General features: G+C 47.9%; 1 protein-coding gene across 13 annotated transcripts in view; it reads left to right on the forward strand.

Moving 5' to 3' along the window:
• Window positions 1-24,863, forward strand: part of SLC2A9 (solute carrier family 2 member 9) — a 223,187-nt gene that overhangs the window by 48,918 nt on the left and 149,406 nt on the right. For all 13 annotated transcript variants that reach the window (XM_082728528.1, XM_082728535.1, XM_082728532.1 and 10 more), the window contains one exon: window positions 11,189-11,349. In XM_082728528.1, the coding sequence (XP_082584654.1) occupies window positions 11,189-11,349 (161 nt within the window). The remainder of the gene's footprint in view (window positions 1-11,188; window positions 11,350-24,863) is intronic.

Consider the following 24,863-nt stretch of genomic DNA (forward strand, 5'->3'; position numbering starts at 1 on the left):
ATACTGCTTGCCTGAGGTCTGCTTCATTAGTACTGCTACAGTAGTCTGGGGCTGCCAGAGTTGTGGTGGGAGGTTTACCCTTGGTGCCTAAGGGTGCCTGATTTTTGGGTTCCCACCTGAGAAGCCGTTGAAGGCTGGATGAGGGTGTTTAGAGGCAAGATGGGGGTTTCTGGGTTCATGGGGTTGTTGCTGGGAGCTAAGGTAGGTGCCCATACTTGGGAAGGCAGAACTGTGTCTTGGGTGAGGTGTGGTGTCAACTCAGAGCATGAGTGAAAATTCCTCTTGCTCGTGGATACTGTCCTGAGAGCCTACAGGAAGATTCTGGAAGCAGTCTTCTGAAGAAATGCAAGGTTTGAGCCTGAGTGGACAATACAGAGCCCACACTCTAGTCTTAAGAGGTCCCACAAAGATGAGGGTAGAGCCAAAGGTGATGGGACTCAGCTGCAGCCAAACCAGAAGAGCATCTGGGGAAGAGGGGTGGGACAGCAGGATGAAACCACAGTCACATGCAAGGGGCCTGGGAGAGGGGCCAGCCTTAAGCAGAAAGATCACTGGGGTGGACATTAAGAATAGTTGTCAAGGGATACCTGGGTGGCTCAGTCAGTTAAGTGGCTACCTTTGGCTCAGGTCATGATCCCAGGGCCCTAGGATTGAGTCCTGCATCTGGCTCTCTGCTCAGTGAGGAGCCTGCTTCTCCCTCTGCCTGCTGCTCCCCCTGCTTGTGCTCTCTTGCTCTCTCTCTGACAAATAAATAAATCAAATCTTAAAAAAAAAAAAAAGAGTCTCCAAGAAGGACCAATGTTGAGCTAAATGAGTGTGTTGGATAGGAACCATGGGTTACAATGGAAATGAGAAAGCAAATAGGGACTGCTGAGGCTGGGAGAACAGACAGGAAGGTGGGCAGGAGGGACACTAAAGGGCTGATTCCAAGGATGGAGAGTGAACACCTGACACTAGTTTGCCCATTCCTGGCCTGTAGTTCAGGCAAGTGCCTGAAACAGCAGACAGGATTCTACAGGTCCAAGTGTCATTCCACAGAATCTTGGTCATGCCTAGGGGAGCTCCTGGAGCAAAGGTTTGTGATGACTTCAGATGCTGACTACCCAGAGGTAGGCCAAGTTCGAAGTTAAGAGCACAGTTCTCTAAAGACTGGCTTCATGTCAGACACCAGCTGCGAGCTCGAGGATCCCAGGACTGGTCATCCTTCTTGCAAACTGGGGAGTTCCTACTACTCTCTCAGTTTTGATAAGCTGCTCAAGCAGCGCACAGCACTCAGGAAAGCTATAACAACTAGTTTTATTATAGCCCAAAGGAGACAAATCAGAACCAGCCAAAAGAAGAGATACATAGGGTGAAGTCCGGGGGTTTGAAACAATAAGATTCTGGTCTTCTCTCTGCAGAGGTAGGATGCATGAGCCTCCCGGTAGGGGGATGTATAACAGTACGCACAGAGTACTGTACCCCAGGGGTGGTCACCCAAGACTTTGTGTCTAGATTACTGGGGTTTTCTTCCATAGGCATGATTGATGGAGTCAATGCCCAGGTCACCTTCTCTTCTTGGAGGTAGGACTAATATCACCTGGTGTGAAGCCCCAAGCCTCTAATCACCTGCTTGGTCTTTCCAGTGGGGTCAGCCCCTTACCTGAGTTGCCTCATCTGCGTAAATTTCCAGGTTAAGGCTAATCAGCCCACCATGAATAACAAAGACACTCCTATCACTCAGGAAATCCCAAGGGTTTAGAGGCTATTTTCCAAGTGCAGGGACAAAGGCCAGCCAAATTCTTAATTATCCAACTGTATACATGTGATGTATGTTGTACACATGTATGTTCTCAACATGAAAATACTCAAAGACGTTTGTTAAATGAATCTGTGAATGACAGCAGGAAGGAGTGAGAAAGGAAGAATGAAAAGGAGAACGTTGGGCTCTAACTTACTACCCCAAACCCATGCCTTGTCAATTACGACTTAATTGAAACAAAACCAGAATCCAACAAAAGAAAGTGAATGGTTAGGCTTTTATAATGAACTAATCACCATTCCATTGATTTCTGAGTTGGTGATGTTTGGTCTTCTTTTGGGACTGGAGACAGTTTGACACCACCCCCCCCAACCCTGGTGTCAGTACAGCAATCCCCCCCTCTACTTATCTGTGGGTCCACTTTCCATGATGTCAGTTGCCCTCCATCAGCTGTGTCCTGCAAGCAGATGATCTCCCCTCTGACGTATCCTCCAAGGTCAGGAGGGGTCTGATGCTATGTCCTGGTACCTCTGTCGCTCACCACACCTCATCTCCCCACCCAGGCATTTTATTACACCGCGCGTCGTCACGAAGAAAAGAAATTCGAGTACAGTACAGAAGGCATCATGAGTGAGAGAGAGAGAGGCTGCATTCACATAACTTTCATTACCATGTATCATTAAAATTGTTCAGCTTCGTTATTGTTACTGTTAATCTCTTACCGTGCCTAATTTAGAAATTAAACTTCGTCCTAAGTATGGGTATATAGCTAGAAGAAAAAACATAGTAGATCTAGGATTCAGTTCTCTCTGCGATCTCAGGCATCTGCTGGACATCTTGGAATGCACACCGGGTGGATTGAGGGGGCCACTGTATTTAAGCCAAAGGTTTCAGCAGAACACTTTATTTGACTCCCTATGAATTACCAGCTGAAATGGTGTATTTCATCCTTTTGTCTCCCCTAAAGGCAGGTAAACAAGTGGGGATAAAAATAAATCATCTCTCTGCAAGAGCAGAGCTGCCCCAATTAGCTGCAAATGTGAGATGCCAGTCAAAGGAACGATTCCAGCGAACCAGCAGGCAGAGAACCCAGAAGCGAGTTCTGGTCCTTTCAATTAATCCCACCCCATACTGCTGTCAGAGTAACTGCTCTGGGAGCCCCAGCATCATGAGGGAAACAGAGACACAGGGCAGGCAGACACAGAGCGGCAGCCCCTCCTCCGTGGGGCCCAGGTCTGCTCTCGGGGAACCTGGCAGAGCGCGATGAGTGTGGATCCCGTCAAAGACACTGGTGCTGGACAGGCAAATAGAGAGGTGCGCTGGGGCTTGGGAGACAGCTGAGGTTACAGGAGAACCCGTGCATTTGTCATTACAAGAACAACTGGCAATTATTTTGATGAAGCAGTTTATCTCTGGTTAATTTAAGTGTGGAACAAGACTGCCTTTGATTTTTATATCTCAAGGTCTTTCTCTTTTGTTTTCCTTTCTTTCTTCTCTCTCTCCTCTCCCCCACCCCCACCTTGTCTCAGTAGTTTTGTAAGCCAAACAACTTCTATTAGCAAAAGCAAATGGCACAAATTCAATCATTTAATAATAAAACTACTGCTATGAATCACTTTCTGTATTTCTCATTTATATGGCAGCCCACATCGCAGACACTGAGATAATAATCCCATTGCACAAGTGAAGGAGCCTGAAGGGGGTAGGCTGATGAGCTGGCCCAAGGTCGCTCCACTCACGGGTAGTATAGTAGCTTGTACCTGAAAAAGAGAGTCACAACATCAGCCCCACCTAGAGGTTATTTTTAAGCCTTTTTCTAAATCTATTCTGTTTTCCAAAGAGCATCCAAATCTGCTATTTTAAAATCTTTTGGGTGGGGCTTAATATCTATATTATGAGCATTTATCCATGTTTTTGAAAATCCCCCATCGCCAGGATCTCGGGTAGTATATACCATAGCGTCCTTGGCTGTCCCATCTTCCGAATGTAGGTCTCTCTGATGGTTCTTAATTTTCCTCTAGTGTAAGATGCTGCTACATTGTTTAAATTGGGAGTTGTGAGTCATGGTTTGGTTTGCTTTGGTTTGGATTGAATCAGGGCTGGCAGAGCAGCAGGCGATGGGAGGAGGGAACTTTCCAGGCCTGGGGGTATTGGTGTCTGTGTGTTCTAGATGGTGGCTGCCACCCAGGGCCCACTCCAGCCTCTCAGGTCCCCAGCTGAGTGACGCTCAGAAGCCTGCAGCTTTGATTCAGAGTTTTCTGGCTTCCTAAAGATTCTCTGGGGGAAGTGCCTTTGTTGAACCTAATAGAGAAGGGACCATGGCCCCATCAGGGCTTGCAGAAGCTCTGTGTCGAGGCGGGGGGCAGTGCTTGCTGCAGCCAGACGGAGGGCACGGAGGATAGGTTAGTGTCGGGGACTGCCTCTGGCCAGGAAAGTCACCGCCATTACAAGAAGGTGCTTGGCTCACTGCTAGCAAAACATGCTACAAGTATACAATGAACTTTCTGGTGAAGCCCGCCTAAAGGAGGACATAGTTATTGGCTGTATCAAATTTAATCAGCATAGTAACAGGACTCTCATTGGATCTCCCCATTGCTTGATCCCTTATTGGTCACCCTGCTGTATATAAGCTAAGGAAGTTGATTAAATAAACGGAAATGAAGCCTTAACACCATACCAGGCTCATTGTCGTCCTTGCGGGCCAAGGGCGATAGGTTAGCCCAGCAAGGCATGTGGTCAGAAAGACTTGGAGGGGCCTGTCAGAGTTGAGACTGCTGGTGTGAACAAACCCAATGAGTACGACTAGAAACATTCTGTTTCTGACCCATCAGAGAGAGGCACTGAGATTTACTGAGTGCCTACTGTGTGCTGGACATCATGCTAGGGGCTACGTGCCTTCACTTAATCCTTCCTGTGATCCCCATCTGAAGGCTGGGGCTTTTCTTCCTTTTCTGTAAATAAATTACTCCAGAACCAGTTCTCAAAACCATCACCCTGAACTTGGATAGGATCAGATGCCTATGAAAGCCGCCGATGCCTCAAGACTGATTTTTAGAAGCCATAAGTAATTTGAACAGTAATGAAAACTCTTATCATTTTTACCCCAGCCAACTGGAGGACCTAAAGAAAGGAGTGGGAAGTGTTATTTCAGAATAAATGACAGATGTGTCCATGTGAATGCACTGTCCCTCTGCAAACACAGCTTTGCAGCAGCTCAAAAGAATGTTCTAGCAAGAGAGAGGCCCAGGATTAATTTTCCTTGAATTAGGAAGATATTTGGGAGTGCGCACACTGTCATGCTCCTGCCTGGGGCCAGAAAGAAAATGAAAATTTCTTTCTCCATGTCCTATATAATTAAACTCAAAGCATCCCGAGAACCCAGAATGCTCTGGAAGTCTACTTGCCTGGCTATAGAATATACTCAGGTGTCTTCAATACAGAAGACTCTTTCTCACCCAGTCAGTTCGCTGAAGTTCTCCAGGAGACTAACACAATGGGGAGGAAAACCCCACCACAAACTTGCAGACTAAACTTCAAGCCGAGTCTCAGTGGGACCTGAAAATTGTCCTTAGGGCTGGGGGCTGTGTCAGGTCCCCAGGACCACCTCCCAGGTTTGGTAATTCATTAGGAGGACTCAGCATGTCAGGACTCACTCCTCTCTGCCCAGGGCTGGGATTTACTCCAGGGAAAGGATTCAAAGCCAAATCAGCAAAAGGAAGAGGCTTCCGGGACAAAGTCTGGAGGAAGCCAGAAGCCAGCCCCTAGAATCCTCACCCAGTGAAGTCGCTTCATTCATCCTCCAGCAATGAGTATGACAACGCAGGTGGGAGGATGTCCCCTGGGGACAGGCAGTCCCCTAGGGGCAGGTCCCCAGGGCACCATCTACTTGGCCGGTCCACAGCTTCTGATTCCCAGAAACAAAGCAGGTATACTGTAGCACAAACTGGATTCTGCACAGTGGGAACCCTCTAGCAATCCAAGCTCCCGACACCAGCCTATGGTCAACCCTGTATGTGGGCCTTTCAGAGGAGAGCCATCTCAGGCCAGATATGTCCACTTTTCCTGCACAGGAGGTCTTACCTCTGCTAGGAAGGTGACATCAGGCAGCACTGCTGGGCTTATGGATTGCCCTTGTGGGGTACTTATTTCAAGGAGCCTGGTTTGGCGGTGGGTACTTTGGTAAGGACTTCCATATCGTGTTCCGGTGTGTTCTACAGCGTGGGTTGTCCTTCCGCATCCCCAAAAGAGTTATAGCCATTGGCCTGCTCGATGATGCCATGCCAAGTGTGCTATTTATGTGTATTTGTATAGCTCTCCTGAGAATATTTTTAGATGAATTCATGACAGGCTCCGCATGAATCAGTAAGGAACATTAATATTGTAAAGCAGGCTATAAGGTAATTTGCCTCCCATTGTCTGGCAATTTCCTGCCATTATTTGGAGGTGTTCTAAGCTGGTCTTCCTGGCTGGGAATTGTGTGCTCTCAATTCATTGCTAGAAGCATAGCCTCTGAGTTGTTGGCTGGGGAGTTGGTGGTAAATTATTCATGGAATTCCTAGGCTGGAGAACTAAACAAATCCAGGCCCTTTATTTTACAGATCAGAAATAAGGGTCTCCACACTGCCAGTAGCCACTCAACTTCTGATTTGTATTGTGTGCTTTGTGAGAACCCAGATCTGTGCTTTGTATTCATTCTCATGTTAAATCCTCACGGGAACTCTTCAAGGAGGGAAACAATTTAATAAAACAAGGATCTGAGGCACAGAGAGGTTAAGTCATTTACTCAAGATCACCCAGCAGTGAGGAAACAGAGTGGATCAAGTGGATTTCAGGGCCCTGAGATTAAGAGTCTCTTGTGGTTTGTCTCAGAGTTTTCTGCTCTTAATGAAACTTAATGGCTGCAAGTGTTAAACAAGATGAACTATGTAGGTGTCTGATAATGTACTTCGCAGTCAACCAGTGCTCATTCTTTGTTCCCTCTACTCCCCTAATCCAGTCTTCCATTGTGCAACAGAGATACTGATATGATCACCTTTGTCTTTTCTATACCGAGCTGGAATAGAGTAGTGATTAAGAAGAGATGGGCTCTGGAGTCCAACTACCAGCATCTGAGTCCTGACCTTCCCACATGCCGATGGCATGGCCTTGGGAAAAGCCCCTAATGTATGCATCTCTTAAGGTTCATCATCTGACTGAAGAGAAGTCAAAAAGCAGGACCTGTCTCATAGGCTTGTGGAGGAGATAGAATGAGTTCTTCTGCTTCCAGTTCTCAGGATAGTATAAGACATATTGTAAATACGTCTTTATCACTACAAGGTTACTGATACACAGCAGCTCAATTTAAAACACAAACACTTATTAAAGCACCTGTTCTGTACTATGCAGTACAAGTCAGTGTTCTCATGTATCAAGTCCTCAGATCTCAACTTGATGAGTGTCTGTGTCATGAATTAGCAGAACAACCCTCATCACCTGGCTTCTACTATCACGTAAGCCTTCAGGCTGCCTCTCCTCTAGGACTTTGCTCTATTCATCCCTGGAGAAGACAAACATTTAGTCATTAAAGCCACACTTCGCAGCCAGCTTTCAGGGTAATTGAGAAATGTGTCTCTGCAGCGGGCATGGGCTTTGCTGCAAGTCTTCCAGCTGTCTTCAGCTCTCTGCAGAGACTTCCGTCCATCCTCCAACTCCCCCAAACTGAAATACGAAATCTCTAGAGGGATACCCAAAACAACACCTAGGAGTGTGTGATATGAAAGCTATCCCCTTTCTCAGCAGGCTCCTGAATGCCTGGAAAGGAAGAGAAAATTTCCTCCCCAACAGCATCCCTCCAGTTTCTGCAAATCAATTCTAGTAAACTGGTTGCTGCTGCAGGGGTAGTGTTAAGAGGCTCTCTAGAGTGGGTGTTAGCAAGGCTCCTTGCAAGGGGGTTGTAATTGCTTGGATCAGTGTGAGATTACAGTAGAGACCAAGGTCACATCCAAGAATGGCCCTCTATGTGTTGGCAGGTAGGGCAGAGGAAAGGTTCCTGTTTATTGGGTAGCAGGAGAGGTGCCTGTTGAGTCCTGGGGACTGATTCCTTATACCAGCTTCTCCGAGGGTCTTCACCCTGTGAATGCTCGCTGTCCCCCTATGTGTCCTGTATCTCTGCCTTCCTGAGCCCCCTTCAGCTCCCTGCTTAGCAGTTCATCACACTCTTCCTCCCACTATGTTCCCTGCTCTTTGGTGGTCGCCTTAGTACTTCAGGGCCCAGCAGAGTGTCTAGCCCATAATGAAGACTTAATTGATTCTTTTAAATCAATAAGTGCAACATTGTAGTTGGCTGCTTAGTATTGCCACCTTGACTGTGAAGCTCGGAGTCCTGATAGCCGAGCTGTCCTTCAGTGCTCAGATGTGAGGCCGACCTCACACAACCCTCCCCTCCTCCACCTGTTTAACAGGTGACCATGATCGTGGGCAAGTTGACAACTCTCGGCTCATTCATCTGTCAATGAGGCATTCTGCCACCCGGGTTGCCGTGGGGCTGAAATAGGATAATCTCTGTGTTTTAGTAGAGTTTCAGCAGTTGGAAACAACAACAGCAATTTTGTCTGATTGAAGCTGAAAGAGTTGTTGACAAAATAGAGAGCAGCTCGCAGGTTGTTGGCAGGGCTGGTGAGCCAAGCCCAGAAGCGCTGCAGTCTGGGTGACGCCCCACCTCACGCCCAGGAGCTGCCACTGCCAGCTAGTGCTCAGCTGGTACAGGACACCGGGGCTCCCCCATTGCAGCGGTTCCCAGAACCAGTGCCGCCCTGGAAGGAGTCCCAGCCCCGCCTCCCACAGAGCCCCGCCTCCCACAGAGCCCCGCCTCCCACAGAGCCCCGCCTCCCACAGAGCCCCGCCTCCCGAAGAGCCCCGCCTCCCGCGGAGCCCCGCCTCCCGCAGAGTCCCGCCTCTCGCAGAGTCCTGCCTCTCGGAGAATCCAGGCCTCTGATTGGCTGATCCTGAGTCACGCGGCTGCTTGCTAGCTGCTAGGGGAATGCTTGGAGAGCAGGCATCTGGCGCCATGGACACAGAGTCCTGAGGAGTCCTGACAGGACAGTGGGGCAGGAAGCTCCCCCAAATGGGAAGGGGGCTCCTGATGCGGGCAAAGGGTGACATGGGCCACAGAGGACACGGACACTAAGGGTCAGCGTTGATGTGCAGCCTCTGACAGCACGCGGTTCCTGGGTGAGCTAGCTGAGCCTGCAGCAGCTGTGGTGGCCCCACAAGGGGTGGGGTGCCCGGACCGGTGTGGGTGGGCCCAGTGGTGACACCGTGTGTCAGCCTGCTGGGGCTGCCCAAACTAGGAAACAACAGGTGTTTATTGTCTCCCGGCCCTGGAGACAGAGGTGTGAGATCAGGGAGCTGGTGGGGTCAGTTCCTTCCGGGGACTGTGAGGGACGGGTCTGTTCTAGGCCCGCTCCTTGGCTTGCGGGTGGCTGTCTCCAGCCTGTGCTTCTTCACGTGGTCTTCCCTCTGCCCGGGCCGCTGTGTCCACGTCTCCCCCTTTTGTAAGGATGCTAGTCATTTTGGACCAGGTCCACCCTAATGACCTCGTTTTAACTTGATGACCTCTGTAAAGACTCTCTATCACAGTTTGAGGCACTGTGGGTTAGGACTCAACTTATTAATTTTGAGGGAAGACACAGTTCAACCCATCAAAGAACGATTATAAATCTAGCACCCTGCTAAGTATAAGAAGATTAAGAACAGAGGATTCTGCCAGATGCCTCACCCAGATCATTTCTTCCACCAACCCCCCCCAGAAGTAACCACTGCCCTGACATTTGCAATAATTCTTTGTTTTCCTTTGTGGTTTTACAATCTATTTGTAATTCCCCCCAAACATCTATATTTGAATTTACATATGGTATCATACTATATGTATTCTTTTGTTTCTGGCTTATTTTGTTCAATGCTATTTTGTGTGAGATTTTATTATATGTGTATTTGCACATTGCTGTAACTCATTCATGTTTGTGGTGCTAGTGTTTTTCATTTGATGACTATTCCACAATTTATCTGTTCTACTGTGGGTGAGCGTCTGGGTTGTTTCCCACTTAGGGGTGTTGTAAGCAATGCTACATGGAATTTTGAGTAGATATGTCCTAGGACAGGTGAAAAAGAGGAATTTTTTAAGAGGAATTTTCTAGAAATAAATTTGCTGGGCTGTAGGTTTAGGGCATCTTCAACTTTACTAGCTGATGCCGAACTGTTTTCCAAGACAGTTATACAAATTAAACAGCGCATGAGCGTACACTGCTGATCACTACTTGGTCTTACCATACCTGTTAGTTTTTACCCTCCTGGAGATTGTGTGAGCTTCACCCAGGCACTGGCCACTGCTCCAAACTCTACTGTGACCCTCATAACAGCCCTGAGACATCATTCCCATTTTGCAGATGAGATTCCCATTTTGCAGATGAGGAAGCAGAGGTCCAGTTGGTTTAAATCATTAGGAAATTGTTGTTGTGCTGGGATTCAAGCTCAGATATGTGTCTCTGGAACCTATGCTTATTCTTGAGTGTCATATATAGCTCTGGAAAGGTTTGTGGGCCCATGTCCCATATCAGTAGATAACTGAGCATCTTGGGGATGGAGCTCCCTTGAGGAGCTTAATGCCATGACCTCAGTCTTCGTTGCACATCAGAATCACCCAGTCACCATCACAAACCCATCAAATCAGGACTGACAACAGTGGCGAGCTGGACAATGCCACGTGGTATCTTGTTATGGTTTTAATTTGCATTTGCCTGTTGACTAATGACATTGAGCGTCATGACATTAACTTACTGGTCATTTGGATTTTCTTTGGAGTCTGTTCAAGTCCTTTGCTCATTTAATTGGGTTGTTTGTCTTATTGAATTCTTTATGTATTGTGGATATAAGTCCTTTATAGTATATGTGTTGTGAATGCATTTTCTCAGTCTGTGGCTTGTCTTTTCATTTTTTCAAGGTATCTTTTGAAAAATAAACACTTTAATGTTGCTGAAACCCAAAAGAATATTTTGTTTTTGTTTTATGGTGTGCCTTTGCCTACCTCAAGGTGGGAAAGACTTTCTGTTATATCTGATATGTGCATTTTTAACACATTTTCCGTTGGTTCTGCTGTGTGCCAGAGTTGGAGAAGCTTGGGTATAAGTGGTTACCCTGGGTTTGGGGTCAGATCTGAGTTTGACTTCCAGGTTTGCCACTTAGAGAGCAAGTCATTTTGTCTCTCTGAACTTCAGTTTCCCTATCTGCAAAATGAGGCAAAATAGGGCCCATCCACAAAATTTGTTAGAAGGTTTCAATGGAATAAAGCTCAAACAGAACTTAGCCAAATGCCTAGTCTGCAGAAAATGCTCTATAAAAGCTGTTTTTCTTTACCTACTGGTTGGTTTCAAGCATCAGGATGGAATAACATGGTTTATTCTTTGTTTTCAGTACATCAAGTCCTTCTACAATGAATCATGGGAAAGAAGGCATGGGCATCCTATAGACCCAGATACTCTGACTCTACTCTGGTCTGTGACGGTGTCCATATTCGCCATCGGTGGCCTCGTGGGGACTTTAATGGTGAAGCTGATCGGAAAAGTTCTTGGGAGGTTAGTGGGGGCTGTCTTTGCTTGGGGATCCTCTCTGTGGTATTTATAATATGTCTGTATCATAGTGAAGGTCCCAAAAGGCAACAGAATTCCATTTAAACAGTTCAGCTGGAGAGATTTTAATGATGCCAGAAAAGCAAGGGGAGGAGATAGGGCTCCTGAGGTCAGGGAGGAGTGAAGACCATGGACAAGGCCGACAAGCAGGAGCTGAGGTTGTGAGGGCTGTGTGAACTGGGCTATGTCAGGCCACATTGTCTGAACAGGGAGGGAGTAGGGGAGAAATATCCTGCCTTGTCTCTTCCCCCACCATCCAACCTACCACCAGTGCCCATCACTGGTCAAACCCTAGTAATAACCAGAAACACCAGGAGCCTGCTCGGGGAGGACAAGCTCCCAGCGCTCAGAGCAGGACAGGGAGGGAGGAGGTGGATCTGGCTGCAGGGGCAGATGCAGAAGGGTCAGCAGAGTGTCTTAGCGATTGTTCCAGGTAAGTCCTTAAAGGACAGTGTTTTGTTATATGACTGAATGATAACTTACTACACCAATCTCCCATGGATGGACATTGAGTTTTTTCAGACCTTTTGTATTGCAAGTACAGCTGCAGCGAGTGTCAAACATTTCATGTTGAAATTTCCCACCTGGGTCCTCTCTAGTCAGGTCCAGTTTACCTCCTCAGTTTCATTTCTCACTTCTTTCTGTCCTGAAGACTTCTCTGAGATCGGACTGATTATCAGTACATTTCCCCAGACACTTTCTCTCCATCTTCACTTGGAACTTCCTGGGGGGTTTTGAGGTGTTAAGGGAAAAGTAGAGTCTCTGCAGCATTTGTGCCTGAACTTGACTCATGAGCCTTCCACTCTCCAGTCGCGTGCCTTTGGCCAAGTCCTTTAATGTATTTGAAACTCAATTTCCTCCTCTATAAAGTGCCTGCAGAAAATGTTACAGGGACCAGAGAAAGTGAGTAGAGGGAGAAGAGCCCGTTAACAGGAATCCACTAAGTAGAAGGTACTCTTACTTACCAAATGGCTTGCTGTCCTCCTCCTCACCCTCCGGATACCCTCACATAGCAGGTGCTCCCCAGCTCTCCATATTGCAGTGACCTGAACTGGAAAGGAGATTCAGCAGACCCCAGAAAATCTTTCCACTCCTCAGGGCTACAGAAGCACTATTTAAAAAGTCGCTACCCCTTCCTTTACCCTCGGCCTCACATGCCCAGCAAGGAGCAAGTTAGAGCTGATGGTGTTTCAGAGCAGGCTCTCGTGAGGCTGGGGCAGGAAGCCATCCTGAAAACATGCATATCATGCTCATGCCATCCCCCAGTGAGGCAGGGGAGGTGCTGACATCTACCTTGACTCTAAGGCCACTTCCAGGTGGTAACTTGTGGGAACTCTGCCCTCCAGAGAAATACAGCTATTGCATAGTGGAATGAGGGCTGCCATTTGCTGATGTCCCCCAGTGTTCTAGGCACACACACACACACACACACACACACACACAGTCTTTTATTTGTTCCACTGCCTGAGGTCTTGGATGCAGCTTGGAGTTGAGAGCTTACACGGTGCCTGAGCTCAGGTTGGACCCAGCTATACAGCCTGGTACCCCTTCCACTGTGCCAAGCAAATCTTGAGTAGGGCTCTGCTGGCAGTGGTACTATAAAATCTGTGACCGTTTGACCACAGGGAGGTGACTAGCTGGCCCTCTGATCAGCCTCCACAACCAGGATCCATGAGGTACTGTTACTAAGCCCCAGTCCTCTGACCTATTCTAGTTGGATAGAGTCACCCCTGGCCCCTGGAGTTATGGCCTGTCACATACACCTGCCTAGTATCTGGCCATGGCAATTACACCCCCAGGCTGCCCCCTAAGGAGTCTCTGAACCCAAGTGGATGGTACAGGGACAGCCACACTGTATTTGGGGTCAGGATGCTGTAGCCCAGCAAGTCCTGATGCCCCAGCTTGCCAGGTGTGTGATGTGGGACTTTGCCCCCTCACCTCTCATCCAGCACCTTCCCCCATGTAAAATGAAGGCAACGAAAGCGGCTTTGCCACTTCCAGCAGCATGGTGCAAAAACAAAAATGGAAGGAATGGAAAATAGAGAGTAGGTTTCAAAGAAAGTGCTTTTCTAAGTGAAGGAGGAGTTCTAGGCTGGAGAGAGATTCTATCAAAAGGTGTTGGTCCTTATGCCCTGGCCAGCTGCCAGTTCCTTTTTTTCATCATCACAGGAATAAAGGTTGAACTGAGATGAAGTCTCAGCTTGAGTAGGAACTCTGTTGGGAGGAAAAGGAGCAAAACCCAAAGAAGTCTGCTGTCATTTATTCACTCCTTGCTGCATAGCAGTGCTTGACATTCCATACTTCCTCACTTCTGCAACTCTGTATTGTTGTTCCTATTCTACAGGTGATGAATCTGAGGCCCTTAGAGGCCTAGCAACTTGCCTGAGGTGACAGAGAACAAGGTTGACCTGAGATTCAGATCTGGTCTGTTTGACCAGAGCCTGTGACTTTCCTATCATGTGGTGTCTATTGAAACTACTTCTTGATGCCTCATTGTCTCCCTGGACAGGGGATGTTGGGGAGAAAGAAGAGGCTGGGCTTAATGTGCAAGGTTGGGATGGGGTCCCACAGTAGGGGCTCAAACTCGAGATTGGTGGGAGAAAATTTAGGTGCAGTTGGGGGTCCTTGGAGTCAGGTGGGTCTGGTCCCTGGCAGGTCCCGTAGGGAGCTATTCCTTGCTAGGACATGCTGAATTTATCTCTCTTGGGGGTACAAGTTCCTTGTCTCCTGGAGTCTTTGGCTTGGAGAATTCTGGTTGAATCCCTCCACTTTTTTGGGGTCACCTATCTCCGGCCACCTGGCTCTAGTGACAGAGCCCTCTTTCCCTCATGAGTTAGGTTGGTGACCATGTTGGCACATGGATGCTGGCTAGAGGTTGGTGCCATGTATGAGTCACTCAAGTTCTCCAAGCTTGGCTTAGTTAATAGCAAAAGGAAGATACAGCAATGGCCTGTCCGAGGGTTGTCATGAAGATGAAATGAGATGGTGGGTATAAAGCACTCATCCCAGTGGTTGACATGGTGTGTCAGTGCCCACTTTATGTTGCCTAATGTCATTGTCATCCTTGTCCCCATCCTCGCACGGTCCTCCTACAGCCCATGAACCCATCATTTGACAGAGCTGGCTGTGAATATGTTCTTCCAGTCGCACTGAAGTTGGCCTCCTTGATGCTAATGGATCTAGTTTTTCCCTTTAGAGCAGAGCAGAGGAAATGTGCAAAAAACAGAGGGAAATTCACTTGGGCTTTGAAATTGGGTCCTTGGGCATCTTTTTTAAAAATTAATTAATTTTTAAATTTCTTTTCAGTGTACCAGAATTCATTGTTTATGTACTACACCCAGTGTTCCATGCAATACATGCCCTCCATAATACCTACCACCAGGCTCACCCAACCTCCCACTCCCCACCCCTCCAAAATCCTCAGATTGTTTTTCAGTGTCCACAGTCTCTCATGGCTCGTCTCCCCCTCTGATTTCCTCCAACTCACTTCTCTTCTCCATCTCCCCATGTCCTCCGTGTTATTCCTTGTGCTCCACAAATAAGTGAAACCATATGATAATTGACTCTCATTGCTTGACTTATTTCGCTCAGCATAATCTCTTCCAGTCCCGTCCATGTTGATACAAAAGTTGGGTATTCATCCTTTCTGATGGAGGCATAATACTCCATAGTGTTTATGGACCACATCTTCCTTATCCATTCCCCTGTTGAAGGGCATCTTGGTTCTTTCCACAGTTTGGTGACTGTGGCCTTTGCTGCTATGAACATTGGCGTACAGATGGCTCTTCTTTTCGCTACATCTGTATCTTTGGGGTAAATACCCAGTAGTGCAATTGCGGGGTCATAGGGAATCCCTATTTTTAATTTTCTTTTTTAAAAATTTTTTTATTTTTTAAATTTCTTCTCAATGTGTCAGAATTCATTGTTTATGCACCACACCCAGGGCTCCATGCAATATATACCCTCCATAATACCCACCACCAGCTCAGGCATCTTCTTGAGCAAGCTGCATAACCACATTCGTCCACCCAGCAAATATTTTTGAACACTGACTGGGAGTCAGACACTGTGACCGGTACTTGGGTCTCAGCGACAAACGGCAGAGTGCGAGCCTGCTGCCTAGCTGTCAACAATCCACTCTGCACGTCATGGCAGCACCTGAAAGCCCTGTGGAGGGGGGATGGGGAGTAGAGATGCAAGAATAGGCAGCTTGTGCCCCTTTCAGTTTTAAATCTGTAAAGTCCAGGTAAGCAAGCCCCCCCCTACGGGGATGGCTTGGGAGGGCGGCAGGAGATACTATTTACAAAATGCGTCATGTCACTCACGCCTGTGACAGGAACCCCAACCAGTCTGGCTCGGGCCCAGATGGAACTAATTGGCTCATGCAACTGGAATATAGCTCAGCTGAATCCACCTGTCTGTTTTCTCTGTCTCAGCTCTGCCTTGCTCTGCGTTGGCTTCAGGTATAGGTGCTCTCTCCAGGTGCTCTCTCCCCGGTGAGGGCAAGATGGCCCCGGCAGCCCAGGGTGACACTGCTCCTGCTCAGCATCCCCAACACAGGCTTCTCCTGCCAGGAATTTTAGTAAAGTCCCAGGCCTGCATCTCATCTACTTGTGTGAGGTTGCATACCCTTGGAACTTCTCAACCAGGGCCAGTTTTGCCCCTGCCAGGGACATTTGACAATATTGAGAGGTGTTTCTGGTTGTCACAGCTAGGGGGTGCTACCAGCACCTAGCAGAGGCCAAGGAGGCTGAGCTGAGCATCCTGCAATGCCCAGAACAGCCCCTCCCCCCACACACAGAGAATTTTCTGGCCCCAAATGTTAATAGTTCCCAGGTTGAGAAATCCTGGTAAGTAGCATTCAGAACTTAATTTAAAATTACTGTACCATGTGCCCATTCCTGGAGCCACAGTGGGGTGGGGTTGTGACATAAAGTGAGGACGGGAATGTTTCTTAGAGGAAATCCAGGGGACTCCCACCAGAAGAAGGGTGATGAGATTGAACAAGCAGTAACAACCAGTCTCCCATACATCATGCCAGGCAAATAGCAGGTTCTCAAAAGTGTTATTTTTCTCTTCTTGTTCTACTTCAAGATTTTACTTTATTTTTTAAAAGATTTTATTTATTTATTTGACAGACTGAGATCACAAGTAGGCAGAGGGGCAGGCAGAGAGAGAGAGAGAGGGGGGGGGGGGAAGCAGGCTCCCCGCTGAGCAGAGAGCCTGATGCAGGGCTCCATCCCAGGACCCTGGGATCATGACCTGAGCTGAAGGCAGAGGCTTAACCCACTGAGCCACCCAGGTGCCCCTACTTCGAGATTTTAAAGTGCGTCTTTACTTTATGGGAATGAGAAAGAACATTAGCTCTTTAGATGCTTGCTGGAGGAACCCGCAGGGTACATGGCAAGCACATACAAGGCTTAAACAACAGAAATTTCTTCTCTCTCAGTTGGAGAGGCTGCAAATCCAAGATGAAGACAGCAGTGGGATTGGCTGCTCCTGAGGTGTCCTCCCTGTGAGGACATTTCTCACGATGTCCTCACATGGCCTCTTTTCCTATGTGAGAGCACCCCTGGTGTCTGTTCTTCTTATAAGGATTAGGACCCCATCTTTAGGACCATAATTACCCTGTGAATGCCCAATTTCCAGATACAGTCATCGGGTAGGGGTTAGGGCTTTAAGAGGAATTGGCACACAGTTCAATCCATAATAGAACAGACACACTGGTTACTGACCGTCTCTTCTTTCAGGCTGGAATTGTCTTAGGAAAGCTAGTTCTAGGAGCAGAGCCTGTGAGGGGGATGATATGTTTTGTGGAGGGAGGGCTCTTCAGGAGTTCCCTTAAAGGTGATAGAAGCAGAAGAAAGAAAAGGGGGAAGAGAGGGAAGACAATCTGTGCTCTCTGATCCAGTCTAGCCTTGGCTGGCCTGCAGGGGTCTGGAGCATGAATCATACCCTGGAGCTCTCCCACCTGGGGCCACATTCTCCTCCCAGCACTCTCCAGTCAGTGGCTGCAGGCTGCTCTGGAGGAGGGGACGCCATCTGGGGTAGGCAGTCTTCTGGAGAAGGGCCAGCTGGGAGTCTTGAGCAGCCACAGACACAAAGCAGGAGATGAGGGGGAGAGCTGAGGGACAGGTTCCCACCGGGACTCCTGATACTCCACCTCCATTCTGCCAGCCTCGGAGACTTGCTATGCACCGTGAGGGTGGCAAGGACTCTGGGAGAAGAAAGCCATCCTGGGGTTCAAGGCAGATGATGTGGAAAAAGACTGGCCTGGTGGATGTGAACTTCAGGAAGGCAGCAGTCCAACATCTAAAACAGGGAGTCAGCCAACCCCAAACGTGCAGCAACTTTGCTACAAGTTGTTTCTGCAGCATCTGTTTGTCTGATTGTGGACAGGACCCATTTGGCACTACTGATGCACGAGCTGGAAATGACAGTTAAAACTCAATAAATAGTCACTCCTGCCCCACACTGCCCGCCACACATCTGTTAGAACCAAACACTGGCCTCCTCTGGGCTCACATAGGACTTTCTCTTTTCCTCTGTCACATCACTTAGCATTTTATGCTGTTACCACTTAATTACAATTACATTTATGTCGTTTCCCTGCAAGGGGAGCTCCTTGATGCAGGAAACGTGTGTATATATGAGCCCACATGGTGCAGAAGCTGGTACATGCTAGGCAAGCAATGAACATTTGTTGGATAGATGGAAGAACTCATGAAGGAATGCTTGATGCTTGAGGGGTTTTCTACTATTACTTCCCAAGGTGGCCGCTTTTCTCCTGCTTGCATACTTTCATTCACTCATGCACTTATTTTCCCAGAAAGTATTTATTGCTATGTGCCAAGCACTCAGGGGTGAACAAAGGGAATAAAGTCCCTGGGGTCACAGGTCTCCTGGCAGAGGGAGCAGTAAGCGTAAATATCCTGGGGGGGGTGGTGGTGGTGAACAGGCTCAGCTTCCTTGGAGGTAAGACAGGATGTCAGTGTGGCTGGGGCCAAGTCAATGAGTAGAAACTGAAGCTGGGGGGGGGGGGTCACTGAGATTGGATCCAGAGGGCCTTGTGGGGCAGAGTTGGGACTTTGGCTTTTACTCTGAGTAAGACGGGAAGTTACTGGAGTGTTTTAAGAGTGGGTCTGCCTCGCAGTTTGAAAGGCTTGCTGTTATCAGTGCATCTGGGGAGGCCAGTTAGGAGCATTGTGCCATCATCCAGGCGTCACCAGGTGTGTAACAAGACACAGTGAAAGGCAGAAAGAATTTTATGCATTTGGGACATATTTTGGAAGTAGAGAAAACAGACCTTACTGACGTATGATATGTGGGGAGTGAAAACAGAGAAGTAAAAAATAATGCTAACGTTTTTGGCCTGAGCATCTGCAAGGATTGTGGTGTGTTGTTTTGGTTTGGGTTTTTCGTTTGTTTGTTTTGTTTTGAGGTAGGGAAGCCCATGTGAGGAATAGGGGTTTTTGAGGGCAAAGGAAGAACAATATTAGGAACTCAGTTTTAGGTATATTCACCATGAATTGCCTGTTAGACACCCTTGTGAAGACATGCAGCAAGTGGTTAGATATATGGATCTCGCCCTCAGAGAGGAGTGCAGAGCTTGGATGTATGTCTGGGTGTCATCAGTACATAGGTGACACTGAAAGCCGGGAAATGAGATCACCTAGGAAGTGTATGGAGGCCAAAGGAATGGGCTCAGGGGCTGAGACCAGGAGCCCTCCAACACTGAGAGGGTTGGGAAGATGATAAGGATCAGCCAGTGAGGAAGGAACAGACCCACTGCTGCATGAGGGCTGGAAAACATGTGAAGGAAGGAAGTGTTGATCCCCTGTGTTCAGAGCTGCTGAGAAACGAAAACCCAGCCTGAGATGAGGTTGATGGATTTGGCAATGTGAAAGGGTGTTCCAAAGGCATGATGGGGAAGACCAACACTGGAGTGGGTTTAAGAGAGAAGAATAACTTGAGACAATGAGTCTAGATGAGTATAGTTTCCTTCTAAGATGGGAGCTACAGCAGGGTGTAAATGAGTTGTTCCAGCACAGGGGGAAATCGGTAGTCAGGAGCAAGAGATGAAACTTGCTGAAGCTACTTTTGTGCAGCTGAGAGGGACAGGGGAACTGGTCAGTAACTGGAGGGGTCAGCCTTAGATGAGAACAGGGATGGTACATCCATAGGAACACGAGGGGAGACAGTGTGTGTGCACAGAAGCAGGGAGTCGATGCATGTGGAGGGAACACATGACATCCTCTCTGGATTGTTTCTGCTTTTTCGGTGGCATAAAAAAGCAGGGTCATCAGCTGAGAAGGGATGTGGAGAGAGAGAAGATATGTGAAATAGTCCTGTAGGAGAACAGGAGACCGAATAATCCAGGGAACCACAGAATGGCTGCCAGGTGTCCTAAAAGCCCACTTGAGATCAGTGCTCCTGGATTTCAAGTGACACCAGTCAACACAGTTGTGAGTTTTTCTCCAGCCAAGCTGAGCTCTGTGGTGCATGGGTGAGGTAGGTCAGGATCTAACCAGAGTTGGAGTTTGCCAAGCATGTATAATGAAGGCAATTGGGTCAGTGGGTCAAGGAGCTGAGGGTATATGGATGTTTAAAACAATGGATCATGGAATTCCGGCTGGGTAAGCAAGAATGGGTGGACATGAGGAAGGTGAGGATTGGTGGAAACAAGGTACGATCTTGGTTTATAGGCTAAGCCAGGCTAAAGAATTTTTGGAAGGGTGGGTGGTGGCAGCCATATATCCAAAGGCTCCCCATTCCACTAGGCCTTTCCAGAAGTACTTTCTAAATCCAACCTAAATATTCCCTGTGTCTTCCACCACTTGGTTCTGTGCATTGAGCTAAAGCATGACATAGTGGAAGCTCTCACATTTTCTCTGAGCCTTCTCTTGTCCAGGCTCAGTGTGCTGAGTCCCTTTGGCCCTTTCTCAGGTGACTTACTCTCCACCCTCCTCAACACCTTATCACTTTTCCTCGTATTTGGCCCCTTCTTCTGGGAGCTGATAATCTTCTGGGCTGCACAGGAAAATTCTGCACTATAGGAAAGCTCAGAATGATGGGTCAAGTGTCCAAGTTGGGGTTCTGTGCTCAGAAAAGGCATGGCCCTGTCTCCCTTGTTCCTGTTGCCATGTTCATCCCCTGGGAAAAATGGGGGGAAAATCATTAAAATCCCCATGTCTGAACCCCAGTGACTCAACTTCGTAAATTATTTTGCAGGTAAGGTTTCCATCTTCACTGGGACACTGTCAGGTTGGGGGTTATTTTGGGAAAGAATATATTAATATGATGAGCTTGCTTAGAGGGTGTGTGGCCCTGTTTGCAAATATTTCAAGTCAGACCTGAATGGGATTCTAACATTCTCTGGATAGCACAAAATACACCATCATGTCCAGTGCATGAGCTAGGTCCGAAGCACTTTGTGGCATCCTTGGCTCCTCTTTCTCTCTGCCTCTGTCCAGTCCATCTGTAAACCCCATCAGCTGTCTTCAGAACATACCTGGATCTGACCACGTCCCACTGCTGCCATCCTGGTCCAATCACCATCAGTACTTGAGTGATCCATCGTCAGATCTTCCCAGCTGGTCTCCCTGTTTCCACTCTGACTTCTATAGCCCATGGACAACATAGAAGACTGTATGATCTTGTTAATTAAAGATGTCAGTCAGGGAGCCATCCCATCCCTCTCCTTAGAATCTTCCAGGGTCTGGGGCGCCTGGGTGGCTCAGTGGGTTAAGCCGCTGCCTTCGGCTCAGGTCATGATCTCAGGGTCCTGGGATCGAGTCCCGCATCGGGCTCTCTGCTCAGCAGGGAGCCTGCTTCCCTCTCTTTCTCTCTCTCTGGCTGCCTCTCTGTCTACTTGTGATTTCTCTCTGTCAAATTAATAAATAAAATCTTTAAAAAAAAAAAAAAAGAATCTTCCAGGGTCTGCCCATCTCTTTCCAGGTGAGAACCCAGGTTATCATGGTGGCTCATACAAGACTCTTATGAGCTCCCCTGCCCATCTCTCTGCCTTCATTCCACTACTTGTTCTCCTGCCCTCCTCTGCCTCCAGCCCCCTGGCCTCACTGGCATACCTGAAAATAGCCCATATCTTTATACCTCCCTACTAAGATTGCTGCTCCCTGATATCTGTATGGCTCATCTGCATTCCTTCTGTGCTTAATGTTTGTGCTTACTGTCACCTTCCCAGATGTCTCCCTGTGTAAACTTCCTCCCCCTCCCTGCATTAGTTTTCTCTACAACATTTGTCACCACCTGACATGCTACATATGTTTTATTTTTTACTTGTTTATCAAAAAGAACGTAAAAGCAGGCTCTTGGGCATGTTCACAGCTATATGCCAGACCTTAGAATGGCGTTCTTCACACAGTCCGCATTCAAATGTGTGTTGAGTGAATGAATGTCAGTGGAATGAATGAATGATCATTGAAAGAATAAATCAATATGAGTAATATAGCAGCTGCCACTGTGGATAGCTCTGTGTCAGGGTTACTGGGATGGTAAATCTCCCATTTAATAGTATGTCCGCTTGACCAAGTACTCAAGTTCTAGATCTGTTTCCTTCACGTGGGAAATGGGGTAGCAAGATTACCTAACTCATGGGTGTCCAGTGAGTATAAAGCACTTAAAATATTGCCTTGGCACATAGCAAGTACCCAGTGAATATTACCTGTCACCATGGATTTTATTTCTTTTTTAGTTTATCGAGGCACCAAATAAGTTCTAGGTGCCATCCTCAACACTTTTCATAAATCATCTGATTCTTGCGGAAGCCTTACAAGATAGACACTGTTACATCCATTTTATAGGTGTGGAAACCAAGGCTCAGAGGGTGTAGGAAATCTGCCCAGGGTTGTTGAGTCAGCATGTGGATGGGCTGTCCAAGCAGGAACGTTCGTTATTGGAGGTGGATTCAGGAGAACAGTATTCATCCTGCCCATAGACTTAGAAGCTGAAGGAAGACTCAGTAGGTCAGAGCTCGGCAAAAAGGAGGAAGCTTGGCTTAATATGACTTGCCTTCTAGAATTTACTCCTTCATTTATGCAACAAAGAAGTATGGGGCACTTGCATGTGCCAGGAACAGGTTTAGTCCTTGGAGCTACAGCGACAAGGCAGAATCTCTGCGCCCATGGAGCTGATACTCTAGCAGGGCATATGCCAACATAAACAAAAGAAATGTGGGCTCATATTCTGTGTTGTCGGGGCCGCAAAGAAAAATAAGATGATAGGGATATGGGCCCTGCAGCTGGGGGGAGTGGCTGCATGAGATAGTGTCAGAGATGGCATTTGAATCACTTGAGTGAGATAAGACTGGGACAATGAATAGAGCGGCTCCCAGGACAAGGGTGGTGGGTCAGGAAGGAGGCTGACAGCCCCATGAGATGGCAGGAAGACTCATGAGCATGAAGACATGAGTATCAGATGGTGTAGCAAAGACCATCTCATGCAAGGTTTTGTAGGCCCAGGAGCGGAGTTGATCCTCAGTGCAGTGGGAAGCCCTAGAAGGTTCTAAGTAAGGGGAAGTATGTCAATGTTTGCTTGGCAAGGATCGCTGTAGCTGTTGGGTGGACCATGAATTATACAGCAGGCCAGGAGTGGAATCAGGAGCCCCCCATGACTCCTACATTAGTCAGAGTGTGAGGCGATGGTGGTCTGCTCCACTGTGGCACTGTGAACTGGAAATGGGAGAAGTGCTTTGCCCTGGGATATATTTTGGAAGTGGTGTCAGTAAGACTCCATGATGGAGTGCATGGAGGTCAGAAGGAAAATAATAGAGGAAGTATTATTCCCAGATTTTTGATGTAAGCCACTAGGAAGGTGGAGTCTTTATTTACTCAGATGGGGAAGACTGAGGAAAGAGGAGTTTGGATGTATTTGTTGGAGGATTAGCATTGGGAATTCAGGAGTTCCATTTTAAATATGCGTGGCTTGAGATGCCTGTTGGACATGCAAGTGGAAATGCCTAGGAGGCAGCTGGATATGTCAGTCTGGGTTGAGATGACTCTAGGCCAGAGATACAGTTGGGAATTGCCATCAATTAAGGTCACAGGACTAGGTGAAATCACCCAGGGAGGGAGTGGAGGCAGAGGACAGACCAGCCTTAAGATGAGAAGGGGAGGCTGGTAGGGAGAAAATAGGAGAGAGTGGGATCCCAGACATCCTGAGAAGACTGCATTTCACTGCAGAAGGATGAGGGCCAAGACATAGTAGCTATGCTCGTATGGGAATGGTGGGGTGGAGGGTGGTTTCTCTCCAGTAGTGGACAGCCAGTGTGCAGGAGACCGATGCATCCTACCTTTCTGTGACAGCTTTAGCCACACGCAGGTGGCTGCCACCTTGTAACGCCTCCACCTCCTCCTCGGTGAATTGCCCAGGTCATGGGTACTGCTGGCTACAGGTGTAAGAGATGAAATGAATGAAATGAGACCATTTATGTAAAAGCCGTGCTCTTTCTAGACTCTTCAGATGGTCTCTTGTTGAGTCTGCATCGAGAATTGAGATTCTCTAGGGATGAACCAAAGAGTCTCTCTTCTTATGTGCTGTTGGTGGATGTGATGAGAAGCCAGCCTTGAGAACCACCAACTAATGCCAACAATTTGGCTACAAATGTCATGACCCTCATCCTAGCATCAGAGGTCCAGCTTAACTGGAACAGGGTCATGGGAGTTGATGTCTGACTTCTGATCAAACCCTTCATTTCTCAGTCTATAGGTTACAGAACATGCTGTTTTGCTCAACATCCAAGAATCCTCTGAGTCTGGCCTCAGCATTCCTCCCATCTCTCCCCTCTTTCAACCACCTCTTCACAAACTTGATTTACACTGGGCTCCGCATCCACAGGGCTTTGTGTTGTGAGGTCTCAAGGAGTAGAACTGGGGCCAGTGATGGAGCTGCAGGGAGAGCCCTTTGGCTTTTTGTGGGAAATCACTTTTTCACAGACAAGCTGCTGCCATGCCTGGGATGGAAGGCTAAAAGGCTGAGGCAGCACTGTTGGGGCCTATGAGTCAGGCCCACTCAGGGGTGGGGAGCAGGGTGCTGGCATCCCAGAAAAAAGGCTGGGGCTGCAGAGCAGGTGCATCTGCTGCTATGGGAACAGGAAGATAGGGAGGGAGATATCCAGCCTCCTCTTTTTGCCAGGGGAGATTAACATCAGGCCCCTTTTTGGCCAGGCCTATCAGAGAGCAGGAAGCAGAGAGTCTGGGAAATGTAGTTCTGTTGGAGACAGCAGAGCAGAGGAAGGAGTCCCTGGATAGACAGGCCAACGACAGGCACAGGTCCCACTTATACACTCTCAGCATCAGTATCTTTTACTTCTAATTGACTTCTGTGTGACAGATCATTTTTCTGTGTCCCTAATTAGATTTAAAAACCCTGTGAGGGCAAGGACAGGGACTGACTTAACTCCCGGTGGTAGACCCCAAGTCTAGCACTCACTAAATACTTGC

The sequence above is a fragment of the Mustela nivalis genome (genome assembly GCF_964662115.1).
Source record: "Mustela nivalis genome assembly, chromosome: 4".
Taxonomy (NCBI): domain Eukaryota; kingdom Metazoa; phylum Chordata; class Mammalia; order Carnivora; family Mustelidae; genus Mustela; species Mustela nivalis.